The sequence below is a fragment of the Panicum virgatum genome, chromosome 3N (assembly GCF_016808335.1).
Source record: "Panicum virgatum strain AP13 chromosome 3N, P.virgatum_v5, whole genome shotgun sequence".
Classification (NCBI taxonomy): Eukaryota; Viridiplantae; Streptophyta; class Magnoliopsida; order Poales; family Poaceae; genus Panicum; species Panicum virgatum.
The window spans coordinates 33,255,183-33,278,072 of record NC_053147.1 but is presented as its reverse complement, the minus strand read 5'-3'; the positions used below and the strand labels follow the sequence as shown (position 1 = coordinate 33,278,072).

The following is a 22,890-nucleotide window of genomic DNA, read 5'->3' as shown; positions in this document are numbered from 1 at the left end:
CAAGGGAATACCGAAGATAAGGGCCAGAATCAGGCCTTTGGAAAGCAAGGTGTTTAGAGATCTAGAAGGTACCTAGATCAGAAAAACGATCTCTCACTTCAACCACATGGTCGTCACCCCCCATCGTCCTTTGAACCTCACCACCTTTGCCGGTCCGCAAACCAACCGGATCGCTAGGGGCTACCACGAAATCACTCCTCCCATCAGCACCATCGGCCACTCCAGTAAGAACCTCTTCCCCTCCCTCCCCTTCACCACCCTTCTCCGGGGATGAAGCCTTTTCAAGCAAACGCTGAGAGGGGTGCTCCACTCTTCTATGGGGCGGAACATCCACCAGAACCGAAGGTGCGTCATCATCGCAATCCTCGTCCAGAAGGTTCACAACCCGAAGAGAAGGTTTGACCACCTTCTGCACCGCCGTCAAAACAGCACCTACAGTATCTGGCTCTGCACGGAACGAACCAAATTGATCAAGATAAAGGTGAACCCTCTCACCAGTGCGTGAGCGCCAGGGAACGCTACTCTCTGTAGCGCGAAGCTCCCGCATAAAAGCTTCGCTACCCAAATTCTCTTTATCAATATGAAAAGAGTAACCACCAGGAAAGATACCTTTCCCTCTAGACTCTCTCACCGTGCCCGCCGCAGGCCTGTTCGTAGAGACACGCGAAGGTCTCTCAGAAGCCACCTTTGGTGCCTTCGAAGACTGAGCAGCAACAAGCTCGCCCTTCTTGGCCTTCTTGGCGATTGGACCTTCGGACGGCCTGGTAGAGGGAGAAGAGGTGCCGGCCCCTCTCTTCCTCTCACGAGGAGCTTCGCGGGGACCATACGCAACACCCATCTTCAGAAAACTACGGTTCACCCTAATCCTCTCGAAGCAAACAGCTTCAAACGAATCACGCTCCTTCGCCAAATAAGGTCTGGCAATAACAACTGCCTCTTGCTCGGCCTCCTCGATGATCATATCGTCAGAAACACCTTCGGGCTTCCGCAAGGGAAAATCTGGGAAAGGAAGTTGGCCACTCAGACCAGCAACCCGAATCTTCGAAAAAGTCCCCGGTAACCAATCCCTTATCAACGGCCAAACCTTCGCGGCAAGATATTCTTCAATTAGGTCGCGACCGCTCAAGACGCGCGCTGCAGAAGTAAATGCAGAGCAACACTCCTTATAGCCAGCCGCCGTCCTCCGGAAGTCTGCCTTCGTAATGTGCCTGAACTCAGCAACCTTCGCGGCAAGGGGATAGGACACCCTCTCTGAAGGATCGGCACCAGGAAAACCAATCTTGGCATAAAACCAGTATTGCTCCCAATCATCTTCCCATTTGTTTTTCTGGCAAAAAGACAGCTCTATCCTTTCAATCCCTTGGGTCCTGTTAGTTCTTCGTGGATGGAACGAACAACACCCACTCTGAGCAGAAAACACCTGCGGATCCTCTTCAAAAGAAACCTTCCGCGTCTGAGGATGCATCTCGTAGAGTCTACAAAAAGCATCCACACTAACTGGCCCGCGAAGGTTTTAACTACCCAGAAAAACTTCGATAACTGCACGATAGCGTTGGGGGTAAGGTGGTGCATCCGAAGCCCAAACCGGGCCAAGATCTTCGGAAAAATGGGGTCCAGCGGAAAACGAAGACCAGCAGCAAAGAAATCCCTAAACACCACGCACTCTCCATCGCGAGGGTCCGGTGTAATCTCTTCTCCAGGAGCACGACAAACTCCGGGACCAAAATAACCCTTCTACTCATAACTCTCGACCAACTCCTGGGTCGCCCAAGACTGACCAAAAATAAGAGTAGGAGGGGGCTTCTCCCTTGACCCCATCAAATCCGAAGGATCAGCCTCTACGTTGGCCAAATCCTCTTCCCCCTCCGACAACTGCCTTCTCTCTTCCTCCGAAGGTTCTATATCCTCGGATCCAATGGGCCTGGCAGTAAGCTTCAACCGAGCCATTCCTAAACAAACTAAATACTCAGTATCGCAACAAGCAGAATCTCGAAGGTCCCAGCAAAAGGCGGAAACGATAAACTTACAAGGGCTTAGCAGCAAACTCCTTCTCTCTCCACAAACGCTGCGAAGAATGGGTCGCAATGGGTCGCTTTCACGGCCCGAAGAATGGGGGCCAATCAAAAAGCGCCGCGTGTCAAAGTAGACAGGCGAGCGAAAGTTCGTAGAAAACTAAAGCGTGAAAGCGACACCTCCCCCCCCGGCCCCTTTTATAGGGGGTAACTTCGCACTGTTCATTCAGCGGTAAAATCGAGAAGAAGTCAGAACGACCGCAAATCATAACGTGACACGTGTAACATAACACCTTCGGGTATCGCCCATCTCCGGCCTTCGGGGGAGACACTTTCGTATTAATGTCTTAACCGATCTTTGTCTTTTTCGAGGGTTCGGCCGGCCGGAGTCAGACCTCGCCCACGAGGGGCTACTGTTGGGGATTGCCCCCCTCGCGAAGGTGGGATCACCCGAAGGTGTGCCGAAGGTCCACCAAACTGACGAAGCATCGGAGAGCTCGCCGAGACCCAGCGCTGAAGATGATGCCTTGACCTTCGGGTTGCCTCGGGCACCGCGAAGGTCCACCGAAGATCAGCGAAAATGACGAAGGTCGCCACTAAAGGACGCTTCGCACTACGGAGTCCGAAGGTCCCGGCGATCGCTCGGAGTCATGCGCGCAAAGATCATAACGGGAACCTTCGGGAATGGACTATAACATAAAAGTGGCAAACCATGAAGGCAACTCCATACGAAGGCTGTCCAAGGATACCACCGAAGGTACCCGAAGGGCAAGAAACACGTGATCTGAGTAGGAGTATTCAAGTCGGGCTGTCCAACCTAGGGAAATTACCAAATACCCCTATTGTAATCTCTAAACCTTCGTGGGGCCTGGAGGGGCATTTCTGGAATGATGTAATAAGGTTGGGGGTATAAATACCCCCCTACCCAACGTTGTACGGATGGGATGAGATGGCATGACTGTTAATGCAATAACTATTGTGTTAATTCTCTCCGCCTGTTCTAACCTTCGTCAGCGATTTGTTTCCTTTGTTCGGGGATCGAACCTAAGACCCCAACACAATTTTTTAAGTACTTCATGGCCGGAACCATGCTCGATCTGTGGCAAACATAGCCGCATTTTGACTGCACCAAGTGCGTAGATGTTTCAAAGTTTGCTTGGATTCTTTAGATGATATATAAGCTAAACAGAGAAGCTTACGCCTGAATAGGTCATGATCATGCTATGACAAGGATCATATTAAGCCATTCCGTTTGACAATGTGGAGTGGCTTTCTTCAATACTCTACGCTCCACGGTAAGAATGCCTAGAAGTGCTTTTCTGGCTGGCTCTTACGCGACGAAGTCACAGATATAAGACTTCCCATTAAGAAGAGCAAAAGGAAGTGGGACGTGATTCGGTCGGTGTTGGTTAGAAACTCTAACTGTCAGTTTTGTATTAAGCACCTGCCCTAGTGGACCTGACTCAGGGTGGCAAAATCCCCTACGGTAGCGGGGGCTTCGCAGGGACCCGTCCTGTTAACGGCGGGGATGGAGCAACATTTTGCTGTGGAGGTTCGTGGGATACGAAATGATATATGGTTTATTGAAAATTCAACCCATAATGATCGAACTTGAAACCCTAGAAGTCTAAACATCCAGCCTGTCAGCCACTACGAGGAACAAGATCGGAGGACATTTTTACCCTGTTAAGCATTTCCGGTCCGTGTCGGGAACTATATATCAAAAATTGAGGCGGGGGCGGGAAGCTCCTTCCCTCGCCCCCCGCCCCACCCTGCTGCCAACCTGAGGGCTGACATAGGAGTAAATCCATGTTTCATAGCTAACCCGGCCCATTTTGTTTTATTTGCATTTCGTGAGATGCCACTGCATATCTGCTTCCCAAATTGGTCTCTGTGGTTTTTAACTGGAGGTATTGTTTTGATGAATGATGAGCTGGTGACCTAGCAAATCAACCAAGCACAGTACCACTACTCAACAAAGCAAAGCTACTCGAACATTTTGCGTTGAACTCACAAACGAACGGCGCGGCACGAATGCACGAGGCGACAGCGCGTTGCCGGATTGCATGCAGATTACCTGCACCACCGGATAGATCCTGGCATGAAACCCGGGGGCTATTTGGCACCACGCCAAGCTGAAGCCGAACCCCGTCAACGTGCGTCGCCTTGCGCGTGCCTGCTGCCTCATCCCAAAGGTCCCCTGATGCTTCTCCCATGTCACCATGTGGGTGCGTGCGTGCCGCACTCGCCTGCTCGGTGCTCCCGGCCCGTGACCCAACGCACCGAGTGAGCTGGTGGGATCACGCGCGGGCCACGGATCATCATGGATGGGACTATGGGAGCCGTCGGGTCGATGCGCCCCGATACGGATCGGTACCGCACGTAGGGGTGATAATGCGTTATGAATTTACGATTTTAGTAGTTTCTTTACGATCTAATAAGTTGGTTTTTATATATTTTTAGTTCAGAATTGTATGAGATTAAAATCTGATTTTTTTTCAGAGCCCATCCCTTAAATAATCGAAAACAATTTTTTCTTTTACTATCCCTAATCGCAACGTACCACTCCATCGGTTCGACTTCCATATGGGTATGGTTCAGCCGGCCACCGCGGTCACCACGCCCCGCGCGCACCCATTTTGTTCCTGTGGGCAATACCAGTGGGATGCTTTTTCAATGCCCGTAACGACTTCACGGGTGATTCTCCGATTTTTCATTTTCCTCTTGGATAAAGCTCTTTAAACTATGCTCCCTATGCCGTAGGAGACACTCAATTTCTTTTATTTTCCAAGCACAGTAGGAGACGGTCACACAGATATGCCCACACATCAATGCTTATATAAGCGCTCCAGAGACTGGACCCACGGAACTTGAGATTGATGAAATTAGCGCTGTTAACTTTTGAAATACTAGGACTGTTCCAAGCTACGCCCTCCATTCTCTTTTGATAATCATATTTTCAAAATAATTCTTTGATAATTCTATTTGAGTTGACATCTCAGAAATAGTAGAGATAGTTATTTGATTCTCATGCAGAGTAACTTTTCTAAAAAAAAACAATTGGAGTACATAGAAAGCGAGGAGTTGTAATTAATGTGATGATAAGCAAAATCTTTCTTGCCTATTACCAAGATGAAAATAGGACTATTAAAAAAGAATGGAGTCAATAAGTTAGAATGACAGTATTACACGCGACATTGACTAAAAGCTGACTCCTCGAAATATGCCATGCCCACATTAAGATTTAAAACGTCAGAACTTTGAAAAGCTAGGAGCTCAAGTGAAGAAATTCCTCAAGTTGACACAAGCGTGCGAGCCTGATGAGCTTTGATCTTGAATAAGTTACGTCTAAATTTCATTTACCATGTTCTTAATTTGTTTTTTGTTCCAAGTTGGAAGCACAACCTCTAGGCTAGCTTTGATAGATGCAAGAAATTAAGTTGAAGCCCATAAATGTCGAGGTGGCTTCAAGCTTTCATGAAAGTTGAAAGGTCTGTTACATTCAAGTGGTCTTTCAACTTAATCAAGCCGAACTTGCAGGTGTATAAGCTCAAAAATAATTTAGGACAATCCCAACCCATAATTTCCATAGTCAATGTTTATACTTCTACATCAAGGAGATTTTTCCTTAGAACTACCCTCCCAACCCATTCATTTTAGACGAAGGATCTGAATAACCTTTTTTTCGCCCATTTCTCTCACCCTCTCTCTCCTATCTTTGGGACGCCGCTCCAGGTCACGAAGAACTTGCGCATCTGCGGAGAAATGTCACAACACATCTCATTGCTAAGAACACCAGCCGCAAGATCCCCGTCACAAGGAACAAGCGATTCCACCATTTCAAGGATGGTGCCTGCTCCTGCGGAGACTTTTGGTGAGAGCCTTCCCATCTACTGCAACAGTTAGCGGCGAATCTAGAGTTATCGGCGAATCTAGAATTTCATGTTAGGTGGTCCACTAGAACGATGTTTTTAAATATTTAGTGTTAAATCAATCTAATCTAATAAATATGTTATTTCTCATTTTTCACCTTCTACATTCAATTATCAGTTGCTATAGGTAAAAAGAAGTTAATAGCTATATTTTGTGATAGTAATAAATAAGATCAAATATAAAAAATGGAGAGCACTGACGTGGGTTGAGTCGGTTAAGAGATACCTTAAGGATTGGAATATCTCTAAAGAGATAGCTTTGGATAGGAGCGCTTGGAGACTAGCTATCAATGTGCCTGAACCTTGAACTTATTTCTTTCGAGTTTCATCTCTAGCCTATCCCAACTTGCTTGGGAAAAAAGGCTATGTTGTTGTTGTTGTTGTTTGTATAAAAAATGGAGAGGGTGAAGCTCTTTTGGACCAAATCTAGGGTGGGCCGGGATACACCCAGCGCACTCCTATATCCACTCATGGCAACATATCGCACACATTTCTCTATGGGAACATATCTGGTGAAAACCACACCTTTGTGAAAATCCGTGCAAACCACGGTAAAAAAGTCGTCTAAATTCACCAGAAAAATCACACATGTAGATGATATGATGATACACAATCTTTTAAAATATCTTGTCCAAACTCGACTTCTTTTGTGAGATATAAAAATAATAATTTTAAGCCAGAAAATTGTCCAAATGATTTGCTAGAAATTTGTTATTTTTATATCTCACAAATGAAGTCGAGTTTGGAGAAGATATTTTACAAGATTGTGTATCATCATATCATCTACATGTGTGATTTTTCTGGTGAATTTAGACGACTTTTTTATCGTGGTTTGCACGAGTTTTCACGAAGGTTGTGGTTCCACCAGATATGTTCCCTTTCTCTATTGTCATAGCCCGTAGCTGAAACTCTTACCCAATGAATTTGTAAATTGTAAGTACAGCTTGTGGGGATGCTAATACACAATTCAATGGTAGAATATGAAAATGACACGATGCTAGGTGAGGAAACTCTAAATTTGCACAAAATCGAAGTACAGACCAATAAAGTCTTCAAACTCACGTCGAGTTTATATTCATCGCATATGCGAGTACTGTTTAAAAGCGAAGAAAAATAAACGATGAAGAACGACAAGATCAACCACAAGAGACACGAGGATTTAACGTGAAAACCTCTTCAATGTTGAAGGAAAAAACCACGGGCGCCAGCCAGTAAATCTTTACTATATTGGGTGTGTTTATAATGCCTAACGGTGGTTTACCGGAGGAATAATCAGCGAGGAGCAAACCCTAAAGGGTATATGAACCGGACCGCGGGGGCCCAAGCCTCCGCTTCGCTTCGTCGGAAGTCGGTCTTTTCTTGTGCAATGAATTTGGATCACAATATAACAAACTCCACTTGAGACAAATTCCCTCTTATAGCATAAATCAAATCATCACCTGAATATAATAAAGAATAAAACTTCTGGAGCCAAATAGCCTCTTGGACTAAGCTGTCAAACCAACTAAGGTCGAGCAAAGCTCAAACTTAGCAACAGAACTGGTTTTGTTATCATATCAGCAGGATTATCATGAGTTATCATGAGTACTGATCTTGCATATCTTCAATTTACCTTGTGTGACCACATCACGGATATAATGGTACTTGATGCCAATATGCTTAGTCCTCTCATGGAACATCTGATCTTTAGTGAGACATATAGTAATTTGACTGTCACATAATAGATCAATTCAAGAATTAACTCTACAAAGCTCAGCAAACAAACTTTTCAGCTAAACTGACTTCTTGCACACTTCAGCAATAGCCATATATTCTGTTTTTGTGGCAGACATAGCAACAACAGGCTGCAAAGTAGCCTTCCAACTCACAGCACAACTCCCAACTGTGAACACATATCTTGTGAGTGATCAGCGCATATACAAATCTGTAGCATAATCTGAATCCACATAACCAATAAGTCCCTTATCAGTTCTCCCAAACTTTAAACAAGAATCCATTGTCCCTGCTAACCAAACTCATAACATATGATAAATATAAGCGAGAGCAAACTATGACATACATCAAAGAACCAACAGCCTCCCGGCCCAAACCTTCCGGCGACGGGCCTCCGCTTCGCTCCGTCGGAAGTCGGCCTTTTCTTGTGCAATGAATTTAGATCACATTATAACAAGTACGATATGCGCATAGCAGTCACGCCGCTGTCGTCGCCGGGAGTCACACCACCACCGGATCAAGGTTAGGGGTATGACTTGCTAGGTTGTAGCGTCCGCCGGACTTAGGGTCTGTTTAGATCCCAACTTTTTACACCCAAAAACATCACATCGAATGTTGGGATACATGTATGGAGTACTAAATGAAGTCTATTTATAAAACTTTTTGCACGGATGGACTGTAAATCTCGAGACGAATCTAATGAGCCTACTTAATCTATGATTTGCAATAGTGATGCTACAGTAATCATTCGCTAATTATGGATTAAACATAGATTAATTACCATCATCAGATTCGTCTCGCGATTTACAACCCATCTGTGCAAAAAGTTTTATAAATAGACTTCATTTAGTACTTCAAATTAGTAAGATTCCCTTCTTAAAATTTTTGGGCATATCATCTAAACACGGTCTTAGAAAATAAATTGTGATGATACACCTATAGATGTCCAAACGTGCAACACGGCACTAACACGCCTACGGCATGACACTATCTGGTACGACACGGTTAGCACGAAATCTTAACCGTGCCATGCCGTGCCGGCACTACGTGCCAGCTGCTCGGCCCAGGCACGACATTAAGGGCACTTAACCGTGCCGTGCCGTGCCTGTGGCACGAGCAGCCCAGCGTGTTAGTGCTGGCCCAGGCACTATCAGCAAAAAACCACTCAAAACATTCAGAATTGAAGGACAATTTCAAATTCATAGCCAAAAAGACCAAATCTGATCGAACTCATAACAAAACATACAGATAGAACCTAAGATGAAACCAAGGGCACAAGTAGACAAACAAATTTTTAAAGTTTGAGCTAGTGCAATGGCTGCCTCATTAAAAATCTATCTAGGTAAAACTCACACCTCGTGAGAAACCCTAGATAGGAAAAGAGTATAGCCCAGCTCAATCAATACTTAAAATGTTCATTATTATAGAGTACATAGTCATTCAGAACACAGCCACACACACATTACAGAATTACAAGTCATTCATCAAGATAAAGCTCATCGAAACTGGCTCTGAGCTCTTTGTCCTCCACCGCATGCTGCGTTCTTGCTTCACCGGCCTCCCAATCCTTGATGCATGAGAGCATCTCTACCATTTCTAGAGACAGACGTCGCCGGCGCTCCTCGATGAGTTAAACTAAAAGCAGACTCAGAAGATATGGTAGAGACAGGCACAGATAAAACATCTTTAGCTAAGATTGAAAGAACTGGGTAGGTTCGTTTGTGTTCATGCCACCAGTTAATGATGTTGAAATCATCATCAAAGAGGGAAACATTGTCACTATCCAAGTAGGAATTTAGTTTAGAGCCTATACCAAGACCAGCAGCAGTGCTTGCTTCTTGAAGCAATGCACTTGCATAAGTTCTTCTAGATAAAGAGGAGGGGGTGTAGGGAGCATTACCAGAACGAAGTCCAAAGGTTGTTGTACCAAGACCAGCAGCAGTGCTTGCTTCTTGAAGCAATGCACTTGCATAAGTTCTTCTAGAATCAGAATCAGGACCATAAATCTTACCCCAGGCACTTTTTTTCTTACCAGAACTGGCTGGCTGTGATGGCCTTTGGGTCCTCACTGCACCAAACTTTTCATCATACTTGTTAAACATGGTAGAAAGTTGAGCTCTTACCTCAGTTAAGTATGGAGAATAATTAGTACCAGAGAGGTTAGATAGCAGAGATAGAGTTTGTTAAAACATCTAATCTTAGCTCTAGGATCCATTATGAATGCAATAGAGTAAAGCATAGGTATGTCCCTCCAGTACTTAAGAAACTTATCTTTCATAGGCACAACCACTGATCTAAGCAAGTTATCATTTTCAAAGTTGTTTAGGTGTGCAGCTATCTCAATTATATGATGCAAGATTAAAGCAGATGTAGGATCATACAAAGCAGACAATGCAATAGTTGAATCATAGAATAGCTCAAGAAATGACAAGATGTGTTCAGCAACATACCAGTGTGATTCTGTCAACAGCATAGGCTCACCTTCCCCTGTTGGGTAGTGTGTTTGAATAAACACACTGAAACTACTCTTATGAGGGACAAGATGCTTAAGCATGAGGTAGGTAGAGTTCCACCTCACATCCATATCCAAATCAAACTTCCTAGGATGTTGATTAATAACAATGCAATAACTTTTATATGCCGCAATGCGCTAGTTAGAAGAGTTCAAAAAAGATATTGCTGTTCTAAATGCATCAAGGACTTAACCTCTTCAACCCAGACTTGACAATTAGATTAATTATGTGACAAGCACATCTCTGATGCAGGAAAATATTGCCAATGTAACCAGAAATTTTAGGAGTCAAAATAGTCATAGAAGAAGTATTAGCAGATGCATTATCCAAAGTAACAGATATAACTTTCTCAGTTAGACCATATTCCTCCAGCACAGCATGCACACGCTCAGCAATGTTATCACCATTGTGTGAAACATCTATGAGCCTCATACCTAGCATTCTTTTCTCTAATAGCCAATCAGAATTAACAAAGTGAGCAACCACACTAAGGTAGTCTTACTTAGCGTTACCAGACCATATATCAGAGGTGATAGCAACAGAGGTAACACCAGAATTGAAGCACTCCATAAGCTTAGAACGACACTCAGAGTAGTACTTAACAAGATCCCTACCAGTGGTTTGCCTCGAGACAGAATTAAACCGAGGATTATGAGCAATTTTAATGTACTCTTCAAATGCATCAGTTGCACCTAGGGATATAGGAAGATCAAGCCTAGAAATCAACCTACAAAGTTGTGCACGTACAACATCGGCACTGTACTCCCAGGTACCAACACTACCATCAGAATTGAACTGGATAACAGATTGCCCAAATTTGACTTACGATTCTTAACTGGGCATTTACCACGATGACGGAAAAGAGATCCAGTACCAAATTGAGACTGAACAGCATACACACGACCACAGTGAATGCACTTAGCTTGGAAGCGAATTCTCTTACCGTTCACTACCTTGAAGATCTTTTCGTAGTTGTCCCAAACATCAGAGGCGCTAGGATGGCTCCTCTTGGCGCCGGTGCTCACGGTCTCCTCGTCAGCAGCGCTGGCAGCATCTGCAGGAGCACCATCTCCCGCGTCATCATCGGCGAGGTCGATAGGCTCTGCTGCAGATCAGCCAAAGAGGTCGTCATTGCCCGCCCCCTGTACATCCAGATCTCGTCATTGTGGGAGTGACCGATCTCCTCCTCGTCCGCCATCGCCGGCCTCCGGTTCCTCACGGACCTGCACAGGAAGAACCGAAGAAGAAACAGTTAGTAGGAGGGAGACATGGACTAACTAGGGTTAGGGTTAGCGTTGCTTACCTTCAAATCCGGAGCACCGGATTCGCCGGCGAGGTAGACGAAGAAGCAAGGAGGAAGGGACCAGGGATCACGAGACCAGGGTTAGGGTTTGGGATGGCTTCGAGGAGACCAGAGATGGGAGATGAGGATGGGACTAGAAGGGGAAGAATTCGTGAGGTAGTGTCGTGCCGGAGTTCAAGCCGGCGGCGGAGACGCGGCGGCGCCGCGCCGGCCGAGATGCAGATCTAAGATTGAATAGGGAGAGCCAAGGACCAGAATAGAGGAGGGGTCTAGGGGGAAGGTGACGGTGTAGCCCAGAGCGACGACCATCGATGGCCGGCGGAGCAGATCCGGCGACCGGAGGCCGGAGCTTGAAGAGGCGAGGCTAGATGAGAGGCGCAGAGGTGAGAGGCCTATCAGGCAAGCCGAGGCGGAGGGAGGGGGCGAATGCGTTAGGGTTACGCGAGACCCCCGCGCCCCGCTTATATACGCCAGGGCGCCGGCCAAGGTGGGTCGTTTCCTGGGCTGCTGGGCTGGTGATTGGCCCAAATGGCTAGTAGGGCTGTTGGGCTGGTAATGGACCTAGTTAAGTACCGTGCCAGGCCCGTGCCAACTCATTATCCGTGTCGTGTCCGTGCCGGCACTGCGTGCTGGGGGTTCGGCCCACACACTACACTATGCCGTGTTCGTGCTGGCACTGACACTCAACCTATCGTGCCGTGCCGTGTTCGTGTCATGTTTTTTTAGTATCGTGTCCCGTGGCGCAGCATCGTGCCGGCCCATTTGGACATCTATAGTACACCTATCCAATAGCTCTTCATAAGTACGCTTTCTAGCTCAAGAGACGCCTTTCTTCAGTGTCGATCAGCCGACAATTCCATTTCCATCCTTCGGAGTTAACAGGTGGAAACTGACAGAGTGCCGCCACGCAGTCCGTCTCGGTCCCGCGCCCCCGTCCCCGTCGCCGCAGCCGCGCCGCCAGCACCTCTCCTCACGTCGACCGCGGCTTCTTCGCGTCTCCTGCAGCCGCGCCGAGGCGACACCTCCTGGTTCGCGTCGGCCGACTGGAAGCTACCGCCCCCGAGGCCGAGCACGCCGGACCGCGGGGGGCGCCGCCGACCGCGCGGCTTTCCTCCAGCCTCGGGCGACGACCCTCCGCCAGGGTAGGCTGACGCCCCCCGCCAGGCTCGCCCGACCGAAGCAAGCCGCCGCCGCATCCGGACTCCTCCAGGCCGTGAAAGGTGAGGCACAACTCGTCTCTCTACCTCAGATCTATGTGTGGAAAATGGACTGGTGTGTTTGGATCTGGATGAGTCGATGTATATTTGTTGGAAATTCATTGGAAAAATGGGTTGGTATGGTCGATCTAGTTTCTGTTATGGCTGGGTAGTGCAATTCTATGTTTTTAAAGCCGTAAGGCGAGGCGAGGCGATCACCACCGCCTTATCGCCTAGGCGACGCCTAGGCGGGCTAAGGCGGGCTAAGACGAGACCTTAAGCAAGGCGAGCCGCCACCGCCTTGTCGCCTAGGCGACGCCTTGAAAACATAGGTGCAATTCCTTGATAGTCGGGGCCTCTTGTACATTATGCATTATTTGTTATGCTCATATAGCTGTCGCAGAGTGATGTTGCCATCACTTATTTAGAAAATAGATTATTATGCCTAATGCGAAAGTGCAGTCCTGCATGGCTTGCAATGTTTGGTTAGCTGCTTGGTATGCAAAGCTGAAACTTATTTAGGACCTATCAAGTTTTTTGCTCCATATCTTTAGTCGAGAGACTGTATTTCAATATAAATTTAAGCCTTAGCAAATACAACAAACGCACGATTGGGTACTCCCACCAAAGTCCTAAACTCCTAATGTAAGCCTACAACACACACAAACCAGCCAGCACAGTGCACTCTTGTACATTATGCATTATCTGTTCTGCTCATATAGCTGTGGCAGAGTGATGTTGCCAGCACTTATTTAGAAAATAGATTATTATTCCTAATGCGAAAGTGCAGTCCTGCATGGCTTGCAATGTATGGTTAGCTGCTTGGTATGCTAAGCTGAAACTTATTCAGGACCTATCAAGTTTTTTTGTTCCATATCTTTAGTCAAGAGACTGTATTTCAATATAAATTCAAGCCTTAGCAAATACAACAAACACACGATTGGGTACTCCCACAAAAGTCCTAAACTCCTAATGTAAGCCTACAACACACACAAACAAGCCAGCACAGTGCATGCATACACAACCGCAAATATTAACTGCTACACTTCAGAACTAATCAAAACAAATCATAGATATTATCATAGCTAATGAAGTGGTATTCCAACAAGGTTTCCAATGTAAGCCTACAAAATGCACGTGGCAATTCAGATCATGCACAGTCAAAAAAACTCCCATGATCCCAATTCTATGTATATACTAATGAGCTAAAGTTCATCAGACAGCAATTGTACTCTGTGCTTATTTATCTATCATGCTTCTACTGAAATGTTCACTAGATGTATTGTCATGTTATATCATCTTGTAGATTTTGACACAAAAAGGACATTTTCAGTCGAAGAGAAGTTCGTGGCTGAGGCTGAAGAAAATCTGCTTGTGCTTGACTTGTAAGACTCGCTGGTTTTGAGAGGTGTCTGACATAGACTATCCAAAATTCAGCGCCAGGGATCAGGGAGTGACCTACCCCAAGGTGGGGAGTTCATTCCTTTTCAAGTTACAAGGAGGGCAAACTCGTATTCCATCATGATGGAAGAGGACATGGAAAATGGAAGGTCGTATCAGGAAAGACCAAGAACCTTTTCCACAATACGAAGTAAATCATCTATACCACTGGTATGGTCTATTGCTAAGCTTTCTCTACCTTTCAAATACATAAATGAGCTTTCTGGCTACTTTGATGGGTAAATTTAGCTTCCATTCATGTTTCGTGTGCTCACTTTGTGCATGTATTTCTTTCTTGTGTTCTAGTATATGCAACTGCAGGGCATTTATCCTTCATCACGGCAGTGTGAATTGTCCTTGTTTTTGTTGATATGTTCCCGCTACCTTCGGGACACAAATATCCACACATTGATTTGTTGTTTTTCATACCATCATTTTGCCAATCAACAGTTACCGAAGTGTACACCAAATAACAGTTCAGCATACTATGGATCTAAATCATTCCTTTTCCATCTTTGTGTGTTTAGTTTTATATTTAAACCCAAGAAATTTAACCATAAAGTAACCAAATAAAGTTATCATTCTAACAACAAGAAGCCTTTTATTCCCAGTTTCCCACCTATAAAAAGATCCTTTTTAGTCGAAAGCAAGTCAAGGCAGGCTAAAAGTTAACCTCTTCTGTCATATCCTAATAATGGTCATTCAGCTAAACAGAATAGCCAGTTTAACACTCTATTATTCTTTTTTATTGGTTTTGAAATGAGTTGAACTGAAGTACTCTAGGCAACATAGATTTCCATGCTTGAACCATTCTTTTTCTATCACAATGTTCATTGATTCCTTACGTTATGTCTCTAAGCTACTTGCATGGTTTGTGGTTCCAGGTCGCAAACTTTGATAAATGAAAAATTGTTGAACTGCACACTTCTGCTGATTGGTTGCCTGATCGGCACAGTTTTCTGTAACATGTCATGAGCTACTGCTAGATGTTTTTTTCATTTGTCTCTTATACAATCTATTTTGTTTCTACAGGTCTTCCGTTTGTTGATGAGGATAAATCCCCGTGCCTTGATTATTCTCTCTCTTTTGGTCTTCAGTGGTGTTCTATATGTGGGAGCCAGTACATCACCAATTGTGGTCTTTGTATTCTGTATATGTACTCTCAGTTTATTCTTCTCTCTTTACCTCACAAAGTGGGTTCTTGCCAAGGACGAAGGACCTCCAGAAATGTCTGAGGTATAGAAAGTGCCTCAGTTCAGATCACTGATAATGTGCTAGTGCATTCATTTTCTGCACCTTCAATGTTTTGCTAGTTGTAACATGTTGTCTCTCTATGTCTGCATAGTGCTGCATGCCACACCATTGTGACCTTGCTATGCATATTCTGCTTTATGCAGTTAACTAAAACCTGTTTCTCTAAAATTATGCTAGCTTACCCTGCAAATTTAAAATTCAGTAGTTGTGATTCTTATTATTATGTTAATAAGCTATACTAGATCCTGGATAGTACTTTCTTTATATTTGGCTCTGTGCTCCTTTATCTGTTGGTGTGGACTGAAGAGTGATATTCTAGGGATTACATTTAGCTGGGGGCCTGTGTGGAACTGTGGACGCTGAGCTGCATCCACACACAACCAAATTAGGCATATCACATCAACTAGCATGAGATCATCCATTATTTTATGAGATTACTCTAGATTAGTTCATGCAGTAATCTAATTTTTTTAGCAATATAAGGTTGCATAGCAAATGAACCTGCAAAGTATCGCTCACTTATTTGAAAGTGGACCAAATAAATCATCAAATAAGCATATTTGGGGCTCAGATTTCAAGCCACATCTTTTCCCTGTGGTGCATCTAGACTTCCTGTATACAAGTTGAACCTGCCAAGTGGCAATCTAAGTTGTCCAGTTTTATGTGGCTCATATTACTCCCTCCAGTCACAAATAACTGCCTTTTTGGAATGCACGCAGCCATGACATTTGAACTCTGACCATGAATATCTCTTTGAATATTTCAAATGAAAACTTAAAAAGTAGTGCTTAGATTTGTCTTAAAAATAGTTTCAAAGTAATGTAAAATTGCTATTTTTGAATGGTCAAAGCAGTGTCTTGGTGCCACTGTTTGAAATAATAGTTACTTATGATTGGATTGTGCACTAGTTTTATGTGCACTTTGGCACCAACAAAGCAAACATGGTATGGTGCTGACACCATTGACATACCGATTGTGCCATTAAGTAGATTTCACTATGTACAACAAAAACAACAACAGCAACAACAGAATGCATTTTAGTCCCAAGCAAGTTGGATTAGGCTAGAGATCAGACCCAAGTGAACATCTATTGGGTGTCATCACTATGAGTGACTGGGTTTTTATGTTGTCTCGCCAAACCTCTCAAACCCCATTTTAGGAGAAGGGACCCCTCCTCCTTTGTCTGGGCTTGGGACTGCTATGCTGAAACAAAATAGATTTCACTATTTAATTAAAGGAATTTGGATCCGTAAATTTACATTCATATTACATGCCGTCCCTTCTGTTATCCCCTTCTGTTATTTCTGATTTTTATATAAATTTTGGGGTTTGATCTGTCAGATCAGTGCTGTAGCATGATTGATCGTGCCTTCTCTTGTTTAGATATCTGATGCCATAAGAGACGGTGCTGAAGGATTTTTTAGGACACAATATGGAACTATTTCTAAAATGGCGTGTATTCTGGCCTTTGTCATTCTTGGCATTTATCTCTTCCGCACTACCACCCCACAGCAGGAGGCATCTGGTTTAGGAAGGTGATTTTCTGCTATTATATGAAACCTTAGTTTTACTGATATGTGATATGTTGAGATCTCATGAATCTCATGACTACACAGGGCAACATCTGCATATATTACAGTTGCTTCATTTCTCCTTGGAGCTTTGTGTTCTGGAATAGCTGGCTTTGTTGGGATGTGGGTCTCTGTACGTGCAAATGTTCGAGTTTCAAGTGCTGCTCGGCGCTCTGCGAGGGAAGCATTGCAGGTTTTGTTTTTGTTCCATGATGTACTTTCAGTTGTTTCTCCTGCCATATAGTTCGAAATGATGACAGATTCCTCAAAACAGATTGCTGTCCGTGCTGGTGGTTTCTCAGCCATTGTGGTTGTTTGCATGGCTGTATTTGGTGTGGCAATACTGTATTCAACATTTTATGTTTGGCTTGGAGTAGATTCACCTGGTTCAATGAAGGTTACCGACTGTAAGTTTCTTGTACACAGTGCACCCGATATTCATAAGTGGTGTTAGATATAGCTATGCTTTATATGGGAATGGTTGCAAGGTTATAGGTCGTGATAACTGATCATTTTCTGTAACTTAAATAGGGGGGAAGCACTTTTATGCAATAATGTTTTTCTAAATTTGACTCGTATTCCACTGTGGCTCCACTTTCCACTTACAAACTTTCATCCTTGGCCACAGGGAAGCTATGTGCATTGCTGATAAGCAAGGTTAGGCCCACGTGTCAGTAACAAAAAAGACATTAAATTTAATTAACTATTTTTGTTTGGGACTAAAAAACAAAACGGAAACTTGACCTAAATGGACCGGAGACCAAAGCTAGTAGTTCTAACTTCTAGCCAAAGCACTACTGTTACAGATTGATTATGATAATCTCGAGGCATTCACTTCTAATACTACATGTTTGATCTATACTACATGTTTGATCTATGAGGATTGCAGAATTCACATATTTTCCTTATATTGGTGACATTGACTTACCCAAACATTAATGCTACATTTGTCATGTGTCCTGCAATTTATTTTAGCTTAGTACAAAGGTGAGCAGCATGTTGTTATTCAGTTAATTATGATTAGAATCTGATATCTCTGCCTGGAGTTGCTCTGCAAAACATTGTTATGTGCTTCATCAATGGTGCAAGATTCATTCAGTGGGTTCTCAGTCTTATAGACACTTAAGAGCAAAGTCCCATCTAAAGGACGTTTAACTCTACTGTAGACCTTACCTCATGTTGGTGTAGAGTTACTTGGGTTACATGTAATTTTCCTATGAGGTCCTGAAACTGCACTAGATTATGTTCCAACCTATCCACATGTCCTCCAATTATGTGATGTAGTTGCAATATCATTTCCTTGTGGGATATTACTGTATTGCTTATTCATATGTTTTTATGTAGTGCCTCTTCTCCTTGTGGGATATGGATTTGGTGCCTCCTTTGTTGCCCTTTTTGCTCAGTTGGGTGGTGGAATATACACCAAAGCTGCTGATGTTGGAGCTGATCTGGTTGGAAAAGTTGAGCAGGGAATACCAGAAGATGATCCTCGCAATCCTGCTGTCATTGCTGACTTGGTATTGATGTTCTCTATTAAACATTACTGCACCTTTTTTTTTCATATTTTTCATTAAAGGTAGCTTAATTATGTTCAAATACACCTAGGCATTAGTGATAAAAATCAATATTCATGTGCTTCTGAAGCTTTATTAATGATAAAATTGTTCTCGACAACTTGCCTTTGTGTTCTGTGCTACTATATGCGCTAGGGTTCCCTTGTTGCCTAAGGTATGGTAGAATTCTGAATTGTATGCGCTCTCAAGGATTGAGTATTTGTTGTCTGTGTTGCAATGCTCAATACTAGATTTGCTTTGGTCTATAAGTACTTGTCTGGTTCTTGTCCTATAGTTCATACTTCATATGCTACTATATATATGCTTGTGTAACAAAAGAAAACTACTCAGGTTGGTGACAATGTTGGAGACTGTGCTGCGCGAGGTGCTGATCTTTTTGAGAGCATAGCAGCAGAAATTATCAGTGCAATGATACTTGGGGGAACAATGGCACAGCGCTGCAAGATTGAGGGTAAGTCTCTTTTGTTGTCATCCAATCTTCTTGTCAACAAGAACACTGGCCACAACTTGCAAGTGGTTGCCCATATTTTTGACATGATAAGTTCCCAATGATCTATAAATACAGAAATAATCTTTGGATGACCATGTGTGGACGTTAATTGGTTTTAAATAAAATTAATAGCTGCTGTATTTTTGGTACAATGATACACTCCTCGCAACTTTGTAACCGCATTGCTCTGATCTATAATCAGCATTGTTTGTAATTGCAGATCCCTCTGGCTTTATTCTGTTTCCTCTTGTTGTCCATTCATTCGATTTGGTGGTGTCATCAGTTGGAATTCTCTCAATCAGAGGGACACGCGACCCTGGTCTTATCTCCCCTATCGAAGATCCCATGTCAATTATGCAAAAAGGCTATTCTATTACTATTATGCTTGCTGTTCTTACATTTGGAGTGGTGAGTCTCTTGTTATTTTGGCAAATACTTTTGTTGTTTGATTATGTTGTCTTACTGCTTGCAGTATTTGTAGTATTATACTGTTATTATGACATTACTCCATTTGCTCCCAAGGCTAGGTGCAGAAATCACACTGGAATTGCAATATGCAAAAGCAGTTTAAGTTTACAGCATAGTATTGCAATATGCAAAAGCAGTTTACAGCATAGTTGAATATCTTTCATGTATGCTTCCCATTATCATCAGATATAATATAAGGAGAACTTTTCAATGAATTGCTGAAACAACAATTATGGTTAGTTGTTCTCGGAAGAATGCGATTCCAGATATTTTCCAAAAGGGGAGATGACCTCAATCTAGCAGTTATTTATAATTAAATCCATAGCCATAGGATGCAACCCAAGGATATTTGAGCTGATAACAGATACATATTATAAACCATGAGGAACACCTGCTAAGGTTGCTATAACTCTACATCGAGTCTGGTTAAAGTTTTTATGCAAGCCTTCCAACTCACTGTGAACAGATGCTATGTTTGTGATGTCATTTTGTTCCCTTTATACAAAGTAAAACTGAACCTTTTTTCACCAGAAGTTGCTTTATAATTATTGATCTGTGTTAAATTTCCAGTCTACTCGTTGGCTCCTGTACACGGAACAAGCACCTTCAGCATGGCTAAACTTTGCGCTGTGTGGCTTGGTGGGGATCATTACGGCATATGCTTTTGTTTGGATATCGAAGTATTACACAGATTATAAACACGAGCCAGTCCGCCTTTTAGCTCTTTCAAGTTCTACAGGACATGGAACTAATATTATTGCTGGAGTAAGTTTGGGAATGGAATCAACAGCCCTTCCAGTTCTAGTGATAAGTGTAGCCATAATATCAGCATATTGGCTGGGGCAGACCTCTGGCTTGGTGGACGAGTCTGGTAACCCAACAGGTGGTCTTTTTGGGACAGCCGTAGCAACAATGGGGATGCTTAGCACAGCAGGGTATGTTCTCACTATGGACATGTTTGGTCCTATAGCTGACAACGCTGGTGGTATTGTTGAGATGAGCCAGCAGGTATTACACTCATATGTTTCTTTTGTAATTCAAATTTATTTTATAGGTCATAGCAAACAATCTGTATTATTTAATTCTTCTACCACTATGAAATTTGAAACATTTCACAGTTCAAATAAAATAAATAATAATTGAAAGTACCCATGTGCTATTCTACACCCTAGGTGTAGCTACACCCAACTAATTACTGAACATTAAACCCTAAACCCTAAATTTTTGGTAATAACCGCTGAGTGCAATTATTGACATCCTTTACCTAATGTGATTCAGTAATACGGCAATTCGGTTCAGTAATTTCTGGTCAGTTTGCTCAGTAATTTCACTGCTCGATGTAGAATAACTGCTGCACCTAAGGTGTAGAATAGTATTGCGTTGAAAGTATTATGTACTGTTTTTCTTCCTATAATGGCTGTGAGGTAATTAGCAGGTTTAGCATTTGTGTCATGTTTTAATATGGGCACTGATATTGTGTATTTTGTTTAATTATCTTAACTCTGATTGAGTACTGCTGCAGCCTGAAAGTGTGAGGGAAATCACAGATGTTCTAGACGCTGTGGGCAACACAACGAAAGCTACTACAAAGGGATTTGCCATTGGGTCGGCGGCACTGGCTTCCTTCCTCCTGTTCAGTGCGTATATGGATGAAGTAGCTTCTTTTGCTCAAATTCCATTCAAAGAGGTATGCAGTTTATATTAGTATGCCACATGGAATACTGAATTTATGTGCTCAATTGCTCATATTCTGTGGTCTTACACTGGTTGCAGGTTGACATAGCAGTCCCTGAGATTTTTGTTGGTGGTTTATTAGGCTCGATGCTTATATTCCTGTTCAGTGCATGGGCTTGTTCAGCAGTTGGCAAAACTGCACAGGAAGTTGTTAATGAGGTCAGGAGACAATTTATTGAGAGGCCTGGTATTATGGTGAGTACATGATCATGTCATGAAGTTCTTCAGTACCCTTATGCTTGAAAAATCTGATGTCAACTTGTATCATAATATCATCCAGGACTACAAAGAGAAGCCTGATTATGGACGTTGTGTTGCAATTGTTGCATCTGCATCCTTGAGAGAAATGATAAGACCTGGGGCTTTAGCAATTATATCACCCATGGCAGTTGGTGAGTTTCTATTCCATACCTGTGCTAACTGTGGGATTCTTTTTTGTGTCCATGATGCTTTTTATAATTTGATTTACATGGTTTTCAGGCGTTATCTTCCGGATTCTGGGCCACTCCACTGGCCAACCTCTTCTCGGAGCTAAAGTTGTGGCCTCACTGCTTATGTTTGCTACTGTTGCTGGTATTCTCATGGCACTCTTCCTGAACACTGCTGGGGGCGCTTGGGATAACGCGAAGAAGTACATTGAGACTGGTGCTCTTGGTGGCAAAGGCAGTGAGTCTCACAAGGCTGCGGTTACTGGCGACACGTAAGATTCTAAGTTATATATGCCATTCTGTTGACACATAATATGGGGGCTGGGTCTATACGCTTGAGCTGAGGTTCCACTGTTGATCAACTACATAGTAAAAAGTGATGTTTTCATACTGACAACTTTAGGGCACGGGACCTGGCAAATCTCTGATCATGGAATATTGATAAGACCTCGTTCATTATGGTAACACTTACAGGAGCACGTGTGTTATATTGCAGGGTTGGTGACCCATTTAAAGACACAGCGGGGCCTTCGCTTCATGTTCTTATCAAGATGCTTGCCACAATCACATTGGTCATGGCGCCGATATTTTTGTGATTAACCAACCAACCACTCATCAAGCTAACCCTCAGAGATGTATTTACCGGACTCATTTAGCATCACTAAGAGAATCAGTGCCTCCCTCCTGATATTTCACGGTAATATTGTACTGGATGGTGCAAACGTCGGAGAATGCATATACTTGTGATGGAGATTACAGAGTTAATCGCCTAGTGTCTTGTGTTTGACGTTGGAGAATACTTATATTTGTGATGGAGATTACAGAACTAGTCGCCCGAATGCCTTGTGTTTGTTTACTGGAACATTTTGGTAGCGTTCATTATGCCAAAATGCAACATCCGTTGCGCTAGCTGAAGAATTTAAATGAGTCGGAAAACAATAGGATGGTAGGATCAGGACTGAATCTGCATCTACCTAAGCTGCTTGATGTCACACGCTACGTACTACGCTGCAGCCATTAAGCTCGTTGATCATTATCTGTCTTCTGAAGGGCTCATCCACTAGGCGTTGCCCTGACGAATGATTATGCCTCTCGAATCCTACCGCGAGTTTCGTGATTGGTCTAAACGTTGCCTGGGTGCAGACAGTTTGCCTTCTCCGGTCCAGTAAGGCTAGACTACTTACGAAGGTAGTTCTGCGCTGAGTACAAATTTATTTATTTATTCTCTGTGGCCATGCCCGAATTTCATTACTTAACAAAGC

At 43.5% G+C, this 22,890-nt stretch overlaps 1 protein-coding gene across 1 annotated transcript; it reads left to right on the top strand.

The window, feature by feature from the left end:
- The first annotated feature begins 12,365 nt into the window (after positions 1-12,365).
- Positions 12,366-22,484, top strand: LOC120665759 (pyrophosphate-energized membrane proton pump 3-like). Its single transcript, XM_039945425.1, has 15 exons — positions 12,366-12,693; positions 13,976-14,280; positions 15,142-15,345; positions 16,747-16,898; positions 16,980-17,127; positions 17,209-17,341; positions 18,279-18,451; positions 18,839-18,959; positions 19,219-19,406; positions 20,037-20,474; positions 20,989-21,153; positions 21,240-21,395; positions 21,481-21,592; positions 21,681-21,900; positions 22,125-22,484. The coding sequence occupies exons 2-15, from the start codon at positions 14,191-14,193 to the stop codon at positions 22,222-22,224; spliced, it is 2,400 nt and encodes a 799-aa protein (XP_039801359.1). The 5' UTR covers positions 12,366-12,693; positions 13,976-14,190; the 3' UTR covers positions 22,225-22,484.
- The last annotated feature ends 406 nt before the right edge of the window (positions 22,485-22,890 follow it).

Bases quoted from the DNA above. Each gene is read 5' to 3' on its own strand.
- LOC120665759 (XM_039945425.1), top strand. From the start codon at position 14,191: ATGATGGAAGAGGACATGGAAAATGGAAGGTCGTATCAGGAAAGACCA. The intron at 21,396-21,480 runs GTGAGTACATGA...AATATCATCCAG, and splicing joins TTGAGAGGCCTGGTATTATG to GACTACAAAGAGAAGCCTGA. The intron at 21,593-21,680 runs GTGAGTTTCTAT...CATGGTTTTCAG, and splicing joins TATATCACCCATGGCAGTTG to GCGTTATCTTCCGGATTCTG.